Source organism: Mixophyes fleayi, chromosome 3, assembly GCF_038048845.1.
Source record: "Mixophyes fleayi isolate aMixFle1 chromosome 3, aMixFle1.hap1, whole genome shotgun sequence".
Lineage (NCBI taxonomy): Eukaryota > Metazoa > Chordata > Amphibia > Anura > Limnodynastidae > Mixophyes > Mixophyes fleayi.
In genome coordinates this window covers 230,646,036-230,660,859 of record NC_134404.1, presented here as the reverse complement: position 1 = coordinate 230,660,859, position 14,824 = coordinate 230,646,036, and the positions used below count along the sequence as shown (strand labels likewise).

Genomic DNA, 14,824 nt, shown 5'->3' with positions numbered 1-14,824 from the left:
GTCATTCAGTACAGCGAACTTTCATGTATTATTATAATTAAGAGGTAACATATTGTTTTTTCATTTAAGTGATAAGCAGATAACAAAATCTCCATAGGCACCAATTGATCACCCAGTTTTTTTTTTAAATCAGGTAAGACTTTATTGTATTTTTTATCTTTTCTTAACATTCTAAACACTACAACAAAAAAGAAAGCCCATAAGAGAAGGCTAAAGCCCCAAATATATCCCACACAGTGATACAGGTATCGTAAAATACACATACACAATAGGATCAAAAAAAAAAAAAAAAAAAAGCATTGACATTCAGATTTTCAAGCCAAGGTATGCACACCTTCCACATTTTCAAGATACAGTAAAATGATAATACATTTTTGATAATACAGAATATAATCGTTGACTTTAATGACATATTACTAAGTGGCTGGATGTCTGCCCCAAGCATTACATTAGGAGAGCTCCACCTCCCTCAATCCTTCCGTGACATATGGGGATATCCTCCATCTGTACCATATTCTCTCGTACTTATCCACTAGGTTCCTGCTAGTGTACATGAATCTTTCATGGCCGACTGTATCATTAACAAGGTCGATCCAGTTATTCAAAGTCGGACCTTCAGGTGCCATCCATTTCCTAGCTATCACCACCTTTGCTAACATGAGTAGTGTGTTGATAAGCAGTCTAATAAGTCTACGGGTTTTCTTGCTCAAGCCTAAGCCAAACATACAGAGTTTTGGAGTCAAGGCCACTACTCCCACCTCCAGTCTTTTAATACAATCCTCCACCTTTCCCCAAAAGGATGAGACCAGCGGACATTCCCAAATCATATGCCAAAAGTCCCCTTTCTCGCTCCTACACCTGGGACACAGAACCCTCTGACCCCCATCAAACTTAGAAAGCCGAAGAGGGGTGAGATATGCTCTGTGTAACAGAAAGAACTGGACCTGGCGAAATTTGATTGATGCAGTGACCTCTTTCGGGCTACATAACACCACATTCCATGCTTTGTCACTAAGACGCCCTAGATCACCCTCCCACCTGCATCGCAGCTCCGGCAATCCCCCTTCACCCGATCCTTCCATCAATATTGAATACAAAAATGAAATTTGCCGCCTTTGGCCCAACCTTGAGAGTTGCACCCTTAATGAATCCACACTAAAGCTCGGGGCAGCTTCCCGAAACTGCGAGGCCAGAGCATGTCGTAACTGCAAATATCTATAAAAGTAACCCCTAGGTATCTCATATAAACTCTGAAGTTGCTCAAATGAATATAATATTCCACTCTCATACAGTTGTCCAATATGTATTATGTTATAAATTCGCCAAGCTCCAACTCCCTCCATCCTAATCAATTCTCCAAAATCCAAATTATCCCAAAGTGGAGTGCACGGGTCCAAGTCCAATCCACCCCCAAGCTGGGATGACAGTCGCCAAATTTTCATGGCCTGTACTAACAAAGGGGGGTCCCTCACAGCCTTTCTTCCAGCCAGAAGAAATTGCACACGCATATGATTAGAGCCTGTCTCAGAAACTAAAAAGTCATGCAAATCTACACCCAACCGCGACCGGAACCATACCTCAATATGTGTCAACTGGGAGGCAAAATAATAAAGCCGTAGATTTGGCAAAGCCAGGCCCCCTGATCCTCGGGAATGATATAAGGTGGTAAGCTTAACTCTTGCTCTCTTGCCTGCCCACACCAAAGAGGCCATGAGATGTTCAATGTAGCGAAATATGCTATGGGGGATATATACCGGTGACTGCTGTAAAACATACAAAAACTTTGGTTGAATTATCATTTTGATCAAATTAATTCTACCTGTGACCGACAATGGCAGCTGCTTCCATACCCCAATCCGGCTCTTAAGATAGTCAATCTGAGGCTGAACATTACACTGGATATATTGACCCATATCACTAGAAATCCAGATACCAAGATATTTAAATATCGGGGTCCATTTAAGAGGAGTCTGCAAAACTTGCCCCGTAGGGCAGGTACCCTTAATCGGAGTTACACTGGATTTACTCCAATTAATCAAAAGCCCCGAGTACCTACCGAACACCGAGACCACACGGAGTAAAATTGGCAATGCTTTATCAGGATATGACACAAAAAGCCGCATATCATCTGCATAAAGGGCAATCTTGTCCATCCTGCAGCCCATTCGTAATCCAGTAATATCTGACTGCATTCTAATCACACATGCCAATGGCTCTATGGCCAGAGCAAACAGAGTGGGGGACAGAGGGCACCCCTGTCTGGTACCTCTGCCCATAACAAACTGACGAGACACAAAGCCATTTACACAGACTCTAGCTGTAGGGCAAGAGTACAGCAGTCGAACCCACTGAATAAAAACCGGGCCAAACCCGAATTTCAACAGCACCGCCCACAAGTACCTCCACTCCACCGAGTCAAAGGCCCTAGCAGCATCTAAGGACACCACCACCGCCTCCTCCTCCGCAGGGTGGGGCAGCTGCAGATGACAAAAAAGCCTACGCAAATTTATAGCGGTAGATTTTCCCGGCATAAACCCAGTTTGGTCAGGATGCACTACCTCACTAATCACCCGGTTCAAACGTGTCGCCAAAATTTTTGCCAAAATCTTAATATCCGTTGTCAGTAACGATATCGGTCTGTATGACTCTGGAAACAAGGGATCCTTTCCCGCTTTAGGGATAAGGACTATAAGGGCTTCAGACATAGACGGAGACACACACCCCTGATCTCTAAAGCTTGTAAATATGTCTTTCAAACGAGGCACAAAGAACCCCAGATGCTTCTTATACAACTCTATGGGTATCCCATCTATGCCCGGAGCCCTGCCATTTGGAAACGAGGCTATCGCAGCTACAATCTCCTCATCAGTAATTGACACGTCCAAACTTTCTCTACCATCTGCACTCAGTTCAGGTAAGGAAACATCCGCTAAATACACGTCCAAATCAAAGTCTGAGTACTCAGCTCTTGACGCATAAGCATCCTTAAAATACACATAAAAAACATCACTGATCTCTTCAGTCAAGGTATGCACAACACCCAAAGTATCTGTAATCCCCTCCACTACAGCAACCGCCCCTTCTGACCTAGCTAAATAAGCCAAAAACCTACCACATTTATCCGCTTCAAAATATTGAGTATGCTTAACAAATAACAAGTTACGCCTTGATTTATCTAACAAGTAATCCGACCATTCTCTCTGTACCGCCAGCCAAGCCATCCTATCAGAAGCCACATGAGAAGAGAGATACACCTCCTCCAACCGCACAACCTCTTTTTCCAATCTATCACCTCTCAACCTATACTCTCTTTTGAAACAATTAATACTTCTGATTAAGGAACCTCTTAAAAAAGCCTTAAATGAGTTCCAGACAAGAGGCGGGGCCGCCGTGTCCGCATTAGTAGCAAAATACTCTTCCCATTGGGACTCCGAGGTATTTCCATCCTGCAATAGTGTCAACCAAAAGGGGTTAAGCCTCCAAAATGCTTGACCCCGAGACACAGTAAGCCTAACTGTTAATACCAACGGAGAATGATCTGAAATCCCCCTTGGTAAATATGCAACATCGGAGACAGCCGGCAGTAACTCCTTTGATACAAGTCCTAGATCTATTCGGGAGAAAGCATTATATGAAGTGGAATAACAGGAGAAACAGACCTCTGCCGGATGCCTCAGACGCCACACATCCACCAAACCCATCTCTTCCACCACATCAGCAAATTTTGATTTTTTGGCATATGTAGTATCCCCCACCTCCCTCCACCTATAAACATTAGAATCCATCACATTATTGAAATCCCCACAGCAAATCACTGGAGTATCAGGAGAAAGAGAAATAAAATCACTGCACTTTTTTAGGACCTCCCCACTATAAGGGGGGGGAACATATACCGACAGTAAGTTTATACGCTTAGAATCAAAAATGCCTCTCACAAAAACATATCTACCTAATGGGTCTGACTCCACCATTTCCAAAATAAAATTTACTTTCTTATGTATAAGGAGAGATACCCCCCTAGAATGACCTGTATGAGTAGCATGGTATGCCCACCCAACCCACGGTTTCTTAAGGGCCATCACTTTACCTCCCACTAAATGAGTTTCAGTTAAACATATAACATCTGCCTCATACTTTTTCAATTGGGATATGACCAAAGACCGTTTAATTTTATCATTTAGACCTCGAACATTCCAAGTCAGGATTTTAATAGACCCCCTATCCATCTTCCCAGTCGCCATAACACAAGGGAATACATATGTGACATTTCCACATAAACGTCAACCCCCTTCAGCCCAGACAGACACCCAGCCACCAGCCAACCACATTAGCATATAACAAAATAGTCAATTTCATCATCCAGAAGTATTTGCATAAAGATAAAGTGCCACACCCGTCACTGCGTTGAAAAAACCTACCCCTCCCTACCCTATTCAAACAACCCCCCTCCCCGTATATCCACCCCCAACTTAGACATACCTGGATCCCCTTATAACTATCCCGCATCCCCTTACACAGCGCACACACCTATCTCCACACACTTATGGAAATACTCGTATGCACCGAAAAAAAAGGAGAGGGAAACCGCGACCCTTTAAGCAAGGGAAGCTCCCCAGCCCACAAAATCACCCCTAGTACTCCTCTAACCCTCCATACCAAGACCATCCATTAACACCAACCATAAGATCCAGCAGTTTTAAGTAAAATAACCTTATAACTAACATTATCATAAGCAACCAAATACCTACAATATTAATCACAACATTTCAGTTATATATGAACATGAATCAAGTGATAAACATTACTGGAGCAAGTTTCAAACATTACAACTATCAAAAGCACACATTCCTCAATAGCACCATCTCGGTTCGTGAAGCATAACTCAGACATTTTAACTATCTGAAGCATACAATTTCTAACAGCATCATTTCAGTCCAGGAGATCCATACGTCACCAAAGATATCTTCAATCCGGACGAATACCACTAGGAGCTCTCCTGTCCAACCAATTAGTCGCCTCCGACGGAGATCCAAAGAAATGAGTTATTCCATCTGCAACCACACGCAATCTAGCCGGGAAAAGCATAGCATACGGCAGCTGCATCTCACGAAGGCGACGCTTCACCTGTATAAACTGGGCTCTGCTCTTTTGTACATCCCCCGAAAAGTCAGGAAACACAGCCACTCTTTGGTTTTGGTACAGTAGGGGGCCCTTGGTCTGAGCCAGGCGGAGAATAGCATCCCGATCTTTATAATGTAGCAGTTTAGCAATAAATGTGCGTGGCTGCGCACCAGGAGGTGGCATCTGAGTCGGGATTCGATGCGCCCTCTCCACCGCAAACTGGGCCGTGAACTCCCCTCTGCCAAACAGCTGAATCATCCAATTTTCCAAGAATGTCTCCGGAGCATCACCCTCTGCCTTTTCAGGGAGACCCACCAGCCGAACATTGCTGCGTCTGAGGCGACCCTCCATGTCTGACATTTTTTGTTTAACCGACGCCATCTGAGCTTCCAATCCAGCAACTTTCTGCGGCAAAGGAACTGTAGTATCTTCTAATATGGATATACGGGCCTCTGTCTCCGACACACGTTCACGAATCTTCTGAAAATCCTGCCTCATCAATGACAAGTCAACCTGTACCTCTCCAATTTTGTCCATTACCTTCTTTTCAGAGGCAGCGATAGCTTTCAGGACTTCTTGAAGAGTAGCATCAACAGGCGTCTCTGCATCCTTAGAAGACTGAGGCACCTGCGGCTCAGATGCAGGAGTTCCCCCCGGTGCTGTAGCAGGATTTGAACGGGCATACTTCTCCAATCTGCCCGCAGCAGTAGTGCTCGCAGAGTGCTTACCCATGCTGGTATCAATGGGTATGCCACCAGATGTTGCACGTATATCAGGCAAATAAAGGAATCCACAGCAGGCATTCAGCAGCAGTCGGGACTGTAACCAGAACTTGACCAGCAGGGAGCCAATCAATGAACACAGTCTTGCCCAAGCTTACACACAGAGAGTTGTCAGGGAGAAAGAGCCTCCAGGCAGCAATGGCACAGACTGTACCCTTTTTTACTTTTTCAGGCAAAGTTTCCAACGCTTACCTAGAAACTTGCATGCTACAGCAGCCACTCTCTGTATGTTCTCCTCTTATACTCGCTTCCCAAGATGGCGCCGCGGCTCGCTTCCCGGCGGGAACACGGCTCCTTCACCGGCAACCACCAGGCATCCCCTCTCCACACCAGACAGCCTCCTCACCAGCCGGGCGGACGCCCGTTCACCCGCAGCCAGACGACCCAGGCACCTCCGGAGATGAAGATCCCCCTCCTCCTTCCCGCGCGATCTCTGCTCCAGCACAGCCCCGGACACCAGCGCCAAATTCAGCCTCCGTGATCCGCCAACACAGCTCAGACCTGGACTGGATGAAGCGGGTGAGGTTCCGACACTGAACCAGGTAAGTATAGTGGGTTGTTTCACGCCAGGATATTAATTCCGCATATTTAGGCTGGGGAGCTCCGCCGTACACAGCCTACTCCATGCTCCACCAGGCCACGCCCCCGATCACCCAGTTTAGATAAGTTTTCCATTGTAAGTTAAGTTTAACCACTTGATTATTAATGCCTTTTTGTGGTGTCATGTGTCTCGATATGAACAAGTGTAAACAGAAATCCATCAAAGCACATAGTTTATGGAACAAGAAGGCGTTTGTAGAGAAGAAAATTGCACTGGCTGTTGGACAGAGTGAAGAATGCTTCTTGCATAGCATTGAGTAGGAGGACCAATGCCTCAAGTTTTACAGAGCTTTGCATAAACATGACTTTCATATTATAATGTAATGGGGTGAAGAGAGTGCAGTTTTGGGGATACTAATACAATTTTTGCACTACAAGTGCCTTGGGGTGTCCCATATTCACTACTGTTTTACACTAATTTTTCTTGCTGTCAAAAGTGATATTTATCAGCAGTATCTATTAAATTTTTTGCACTACAAGTGGTTTGGGCTCATTAAAATGGATTCAAAGCAGTCCACATATGAGCAGAATCAGCAAGCAGGTTCTGGCTCCAGTTCTGATGATAGTGTTCCCAGTACGTCATCTGGTTAGGCTGATGTAAAAGTACATAGTCTTTTTAAATCAGGGTAAAAAACACACACCCAAAAAAATTTGCTGTGTTGAAGCGAAAAAGAAGTGTAACTGAGGAAAAGTTAACTGCCGATTAAAAAAAAATTGCCAACATGCCATTCTACACATGCAGTGGCAAAGAAAGAATGAGGCCTTCGCCTTTCTCTATTACTGTTACTCTATTACTCTATTACTGGCAGATCAAAAAATGTTATCGAGCCTTCTTCTTTTACGGTCACTCGTGACAAAGCAAGACCAAGTAATTAGGAGTCTCAAAGTGGTGCACAACAACTGTTACACGTGAAAGCCGAGCTGCAAGAAAACAGTGAGGCATTAGAGGATAATGTATGCTCTGAATCAGAAATAACAACAATTCCTGTGGAGAGTCCATCCACCAGTGGTATGTCTAATCATGAGCATTCTGTTAGTGTACCCATAAAGAAGGGCCCTTTCAGCAGTTCTGCTGATGTGTGCTTGAACAGCCCGAGTGTAGCCGGTGATATACAAATTGAGGATGCCACTTTAGAAGAGGATTAGGGGGAGATATGTGTAGGCGACGAGGGCGCTAATGATGATGTTGATGAGGATGATGCAGACAGATACCAAATTGCCTTTCTCAAGTTCTATTTATATTCTAGAGTTTATAGCGGGTGAATTTTTTACTATTTTCTACAAGTGGAGGGGGGCCTATAGAGACAGAAACCAAACTGCCTTTGTCCATTTCAATTTATATTGTACAGTCTATAGCGGGTGAATTTTTGTACTATTTTCTACAAGTGGAGGGGGGCCTAGAGAGACAGAAACCAAACTGCCTTTGTCCATTTCTTTAGATACATATCCAAACATATAATGAATTAGCATATGACTTACTCACAAGTGAAAAGTTTCATACCCTTTAAACCACCTCTTTTTAAGTGCTATATAATTAGCTTTGGACATTGGAGTAGTTACTGCGTATATTTGTAATGATTTTCTTTAACAGCTTTACCCCTGAACAGTACCCAAATGCTGGACTAGAGGCAAACTTTTGTAGAAATCCAGATGAAGGTGGATTTGGGCCTTGGTGTTATACGACAGACCCCACAACTCGATATGAATATTGTGTTATTCCTCAATGTGAAGGTCAGAATATGCTTATAAATGTATGTATATAATAAAAAAAGAAAAATACACATATGTGTAGAGTACATGGTCAAAGTGAATACAGTCCCAACTCTCAAAGTGCTAAAAAGAAAAAATAGGCACTATTCACCTCCTGGAAATTATCCCTGTCATTATGAGTCCACATTTAAAAGAGAGACATAATTAGAATATACAATATATTTATAGCCCCCGTCAACCCCACATAACATTAATAGCTCCCACATTTCATAAAAAGGGACCCCATATTCAACTAATATATGGGGCTATAAGTATAATGTGGGGGCCCGCGTTACATAAATAACCCCTACATTGTGTTATTCGCCCAAATTACATAAATAACTCTTATTAACAGTCATTTTAATTCAATTTTCACACATTACATTATTATCATCATCCCCATGGTACATTATTGCCCCCCGCATTTAATAAATGTAGCACCTGCTCACACTCCCTTTCTGTAATAGTGAAGAGGTGGTCCTGCATGGATATATATAACTTCTCCTTCTCAGCCTTCATCTTCTGACAGTGCCTCCACCTGATTCCCTATTGCGATTTAGGATGATAGACTTCTACCTACATCTCCTGTTGCTGGTTTTCCACTGTTGCTTTCCCAGGATTTCTGCTGCTGCCTCCCCTCCCAGTTTCTCCTTTCTAGCTCCTGTGGGCTTCTGGGAGTTGTAGTCCTTAGGAGCCCATCAGAGACTGCACACACACAGAGCAACAGTGGGGTTACATACTCCACCTGTGGAGCTTGTTTCAAGCTGAAAAGGTTGATGGTGAACGCCTCACTTGGAAATAATCAGGAGTTAGGACAGCCTGTCTATCCACACTTCCATTTATAGACATCTTAGACCCTGACAAATTCAGTACTCGACCACTGTCACAACCAGCTTGGGTATATCATTTTGAGCATTTGAGATCCCCCCCCAACCTATCATAGGTGACCATTATAGGGGGGCCTTGTGTCACGATTGGATCTGGTGCTGGTTGGTGATCCCCCATCATCTCCCCCCTGGTGCAATTCTAATGTTTTCACCTCTCTTCAGCTGGAATCTCCTCATCCAAATCCAGATCCACACAGTGGTCAGTATCTTCCCCCACTACTGGTAAGGTAATGAGAGATACCACTCTTTGTAGTCTCTCATTTGTGAGTTCCTAAGATCCCTCCTGAGCTTTTGGAGCCAGGGCATTTCCATGCAAATGTGGCGTGTCATAGCCTCACTCAGTTTTGCATTTAAAAGCCAGTTTGTAAGAGTCCTAAAGTATTAGTGACTATTTACAAAATAGAACTTGCACTTGTTATTTTATCTCCAGATTGCTATTAATGCACTATAATTGCAACATTCTATAAAATTAATGTTTATTATTTATTATAGCCTACTTTGAAGAATGCATCAAAGGCAATGGAGAGGATTACAGGGGAACACAATCCAAAACACATTCAGGGAAAGCTTGTCAGAAGTGGAGATCGACCACTCCCCACAACCCAAAGTATGACATAACATTTTCTCCCCTGTAAAATAAGGTTTACTTTCATTTTATTTTTCAATCAATTTTCCCAAACTTTGCTTAAAATATTCAGGACAGAGAACAGTCCTCTGCATGCTTCCATGTACTATTATGAGTAGGATGTAACATTGTTTTTTCATTTCAGTGATATACAGAAAACAAAATATCCATAGACACCAATTGAAAGCCCAGTTATTTTACTCAAAAATATTTTCCATTGTAAGATAAGTTTAACTTATTGAATATGGTGCTATGTGCCTCAATGCAAATGCATAGGTTTGTGGAATAAGAAGGTATTGTTTGCAGAGTGAAGACATTTGCACTGGCTGCTTGGAAGAGTGAGAGCGTTCTTGTAATGAGTAGGAGGACCAGTGTCCCTAGTTTTTCAGAGCATTGCATGAAAAAGACTTAGAGATTATAATGTAATGGGGTGGAGAGGGTGAATTTTAGGGACTCTCCTTTCTGTGGCTATTTCCATTCTGCAAAAGAACTTGATTTTTGCATTAACTCTGAGCTGGTGGTGATCAAGTTTTCATATTTTAGCAAAAATAGGAAAAATATTTATTTAATGATAGAGTGGTTCAATTGGAGGTTGGACTTTTGTTAACACATTTGAACACACCTCAATTTAAGTTTTACAGTCCAGATTTACGGGTTTTCTCCCAATGTCCCAATTTCAGACAGCTTTGTCCCGCAGTTTGGAAACTTGGTAGGTATGTCCAAGTCACTGCTAGTCTGTAATGCAATTCAGTGGAGAACGGATGCAATACGCACCTGCCAATCCTGTGTGTGGCAATAAATGGGTATTTTGAGGGGAATGGAGGGGGGAAAGGAGTGGCCTAGTACTTCATAAGAACTAAACACGCTGCCAAAGTGTGACCCAGCCCTCAGTGTATCACTGCTACGTACATTAGCTTTATGCCCTGATTTAAAGTACTACAAAACTGGGATGTATGCATTTCAATAGCATGTCTCTTGAGAGTGAAGGATAGACCTGCACCTTGCAGGGAGACCATGATGGCACATTGGTGTAAAACCAAGGAGTAGATCCATTGCTCATAATAAATTAGGTAAATTGATTTTTTCTTTGTTTTTCAACAAAACCTTTGTAGATTATTTACTAAAGGCTTGTCTACGTTTTATCTCAACTTGGTTGATGTCATTTTCCTTTAACTTCAGGGGCAGATCAGACAGTGCCCCTAGTGACCTGAAGGTGAAGGAAGCAATTTTAGAAGAAACTTACCCATATCACAGATATCGCTTCTTACTCCTTCACCCCATCGTCACTGACCAGTGACCAGTGTGGATGTCCAAACTGGGACATAGTCGCAGATACTACTGCCAATGGTCAGGGGCATGTTCAATGGATCATGAATATGACAATAGTGAAATAGTGAACTTCTTGTATTTAGAGTTTTGTTCATGATTCACAGAGGCTGATTGATACTTTAGTAGTTGCTCTGTGTCAGGATCTGCATGCAGTCCTCTGCAGTACATTTGGCAATACTACATATCTCATCAGGCCAAGAGATACAACTGTGCTCCACACAATTGGTACAGGCTCCTGTTTAGAGTAATTCTCATAAGAAGACAAGGTGAAAAATAGAGAGCAGGTGCCTCAACTTCTCTCTGGCATAATCTCCATCGTCTTTCCACCCATGGATGAGGACCTGCATGCCAGGCCCCTTACAGTGGACTATGACTCAGACTGTTTAAATCACTTATGACAATACGTGTGTCTGGAATCTGCCCTAAGGGAAGGGGGGGCTACTTTCAGGGTCTGCCTCCTGGACTTTGGACTTGTGTTTATGTATTATCTGCAGTGCCTCTATTCACCAGAGGTGCTGCTATTGACCCTTCCCTTTCATCACTAGGGGTTAACTTGTGGCACCAATTATCCCTTGCACCTGGGTGTCTCTCTACTTATACCTTCCATTCCTTGCATACCTTGCTGGTGAGTGTTGTTATTGCTGTTATATGTTGCTGTGCTGTTCCCTGCTGTGCTCCTGGTTCACCTGTTCCCTGGGATTTCCTCATATTACCTGTTTACCTGAATCGCTGTGTTCCTGGTATTTGCTTTCTGCATCTCCCTGCAATCCTCATTCTATACCTACACCATTCGGTTTGTACCATCCTGCAATAAACATTGTGTGTTTCACCATATTCTGGGCTCCTTAGCTGTGATTTCTGCATTGAAGTGTGACAGTATGCCCAACCCAAAAAACAGCTTTGGAGCCGTGTGATAGATTCTGCTTCAGATCTTTATTCCTGGAACTTTTCCTGCAATTGGTTTCATTTGCTTACTCCTGCAACATGTCTGCCTTGCAAATCACTGAGCTACCTCAGCTACAGGCTCTAGAAGATATAATTTTATTATGATTATTCTGCCTTACTTATGGACCCATTCAGGAGAATGTCAGATTTTGTTTCTCACAATTCAAATACTGTTGATTTGCCTCAACCAACTGTCCCTGCTGCTGAATCAGTGCAAACATCATCTTTTAATAGTGCTACTACAAATTTACTGTTCACCAAGAACTACGGTCTAACAAACTCCAGGTTCACAGGTGGTCCACGCCCCCATCTGATCAAAGAGGAGCGGCGGCGCAGAAGAACTAATAAATTATGTCTCTACTGTGCCAGTGATATATACTTTTTACAAGACTGTCCTCTCCGCAAACCACGACACCCTACAGAACTGTCTTCTGATTATTCCCCTCCTCATTCTGGATTTATTTGCGCTTCACTTCCTTTTCACACATTACAGCCTGTTCTGCTCCCCGGGATGAGGCCTAGCCCGCCAGTTCCAGCCACCTGTCCTAAAGGCACCGTTTCGGCCACCAGTCCAGAGGTGCTAGTTCTGGCTGCCTGCCTTGAGATGCCAGTCTCTGCAGCCAGTCTAGAGGTGTCAGTTCCAGTCGCCAGTCCAGAGGTGCCTGTTCCGGCTGCTTGTCTCGAGGTGCCAGTTCCAGCCACTTGACTCGAGATGTGTCTCTGCTGCCAGTCCTGAGGTGCCAGCTGCTGTCGCCTGTCCTGAGGTGCCAGCTCCTGTCGCCTGTCCTGAGGTGCCAGCTCCTGTCGCCTGTCCTGAGGTGCCAGCTCCTGTTGCCTGTCCTGAGATGCCATCCTCTGCCTCCAGTTCTGAGGTGTCAGGCTCTGCATCCAGTCCTGAGTCTCCTGCCATTGTCTCCAGTCCTGAATCTCCTGCCATTGTCTCTAGTCCTGAGTGTCCTGCCATTGTCTCCAGTCCTGAGTGTCCTGCCATTGTCTCTGGTCTTGAGTCTCTAGCCACTATCTTTGACCTTGAACCTCCAGCCTCTGCTTCTGCCTCTGTCTCCTGTTCCGAGTCGCCAGCCTCTGTCTCCAGTTAATGGTCGCCAGCCGCTGTCTCCAGATCCGAGTTACCAGCCGCCGTCTCCAGATCCCTGTTACCAGCCGCTGTCTCCAGATCCCAGATGCCAGCCACCATCTCCAGAATCCAGTTACCAGCCGCCGTCTCCAAATCCGAGTCATCAGACGCCATCTCCAGATCTGAGTCGCCAGCCGCTGTCTAAGTTTTTGAGCTACAGCCTGCTTCCGACAGGGCACTGGTTTTCCATCCTGCTTCCGAGAAGGCGCTGCCCCTGGAGCCTGCTTCTGAGAGGGCGCTGCTCCTGATTTCTAATGGGCGCTTCCTCTACAGCTTGTTCCACTCCTGTCCCTCCACTCCGTTCCAGAAACATTGCTGATGGTTCAGACCGAGTTGGTGCCTAGTCCGGTTCAGCCCAAGTTCCCGCCTAATGCGTTTTAGCCTGAGTTGCAGCTTAATGCAGTTTAGACCGAGTTGCCACTTGATTCGGTTAAGCCCGAGTTGACACTTAGTGCTGCCTGCTCTGAGGCTTCTCACAGTGCTGTCCTCACTGAGGTATCTCACAGTGCCATCCACTCTGAGGCTTCTCACTGTGCTATCCACTATTAGGCTTCTCACTGTGCTGTCCGATCTGAGGCTTCTCTCTATACTGCCCAGTCCGAGCTTCCAGCCAAGTCGCCTGCCCAGTCCAGGCCTCCTGCCAAGTCGCCTGCCCAGTCCGGGCCTCCTGCCAAGTTGCCTGTCCAGTCCGGACCCCCTGCCAAGTCGTCTGCCCAGTCCTGGCCTCCTGCCAAGTCCAAGCCGCCTCTTGCCATGGATGCCAAGTCTGAGCCTTCACCTATCTTTGAGGGGAACCTTTCACAACTTAGTGCCCTTCTGAGGTTTTGTGCTTCATATATTCCCTCCATACCTAGCCTTGTTAATAACCCTCAGAGACAGGTACTGTTTATAATATTGCATTTTAGAGGAGAATTTTTGGAATGGATAAACCCATTTATTGAGACAAATCATCCCATCCTATCGAACTTGCAGTCGTTTACTGAGGCAGTAATCGGCAAGTTTGCAACATCTCCCGCTATGCCATCTTGCGGGGCCTCCGTACATTCGGCAATACCACAAATCTCATCAGGCCAAGAGATACAATTGTGCTCCACCCAATTGGTACAGGCTGCTGTTCTGAGTAATTCTCATAAGAAGAGAAGATGAAAGAAGAGAGTAGGATCTGCAGTGCATCAACTTCTCTCTGGCATGATCTCCATCGCCTTTCCACCCTTGGATGAGGACCTGCATGCCAGGCCCCTTACATTGGACTATGACTCAGACTGTTTAAGTCACTTTTGATAATACGTGTGTCTGGAATCCACCCTAAGGGGTGGGCTACTTTCAGGATCTGCCTCCTGGACTTTGGACTTATGTTTATGTATTATCTGTAGTGCCTCTGTTCACCAGAGGTGCTGATATTGTGCTTTCCCTTTCATCACTAGGGGTTAACTTGTTTCACCAATTATCCCTTGCACCTGGGTGTCTCTCTGCTTATACCTACCACTCCCTGCATTCATTGCTGGTAATTGTTGTTGTTGCTGTTGTATGTTGCTGTGCTGTTCCCTCCTGCGCTCCTGGTTCACCTGTTCCCTGGGATTTCTTCATATTACCTGTTTACCTGCCTCAGCCGTGTTCCTGGTAGTTGCTTTCTGCATCTCCCTGTAATTTT

The 14,824-nt window shown here is 44.7% G+C and overlaps 1 protein-coding gene across 3 annotated transcripts in view; it reads left to right on the top strand.

Annotated features, from left to right (window-relative positions):
* Positions 1 to 14,824, top strand: part of LOC142144427 (plasminogen-like) — a 131,509-nt gene that overhangs the window by 15,997 nt on the left and 100,688 nt on the right. For all 3 annotated transcript variants that reach the window (XR_012689705.1, XM_075203272.1, XM_075203274.1), the window contains exons 3-4: positions 8,095 to 8,234; positions 9,632 to 9,746. Coding sequence is in view for 2 of the 3 variants with exons in the window: in XM_075203272.1 (XP_075059373.1) it covers positions 8,095 to 8,234; positions 9,632 to 9,746 (255 nt within the window). In the remaining variant the exon portion in view is untranslated. The remainder of the gene's footprint in view (positions 1 to 8,094; positions 8,235 to 9,631; positions 9,747 to 14,824) is intronic.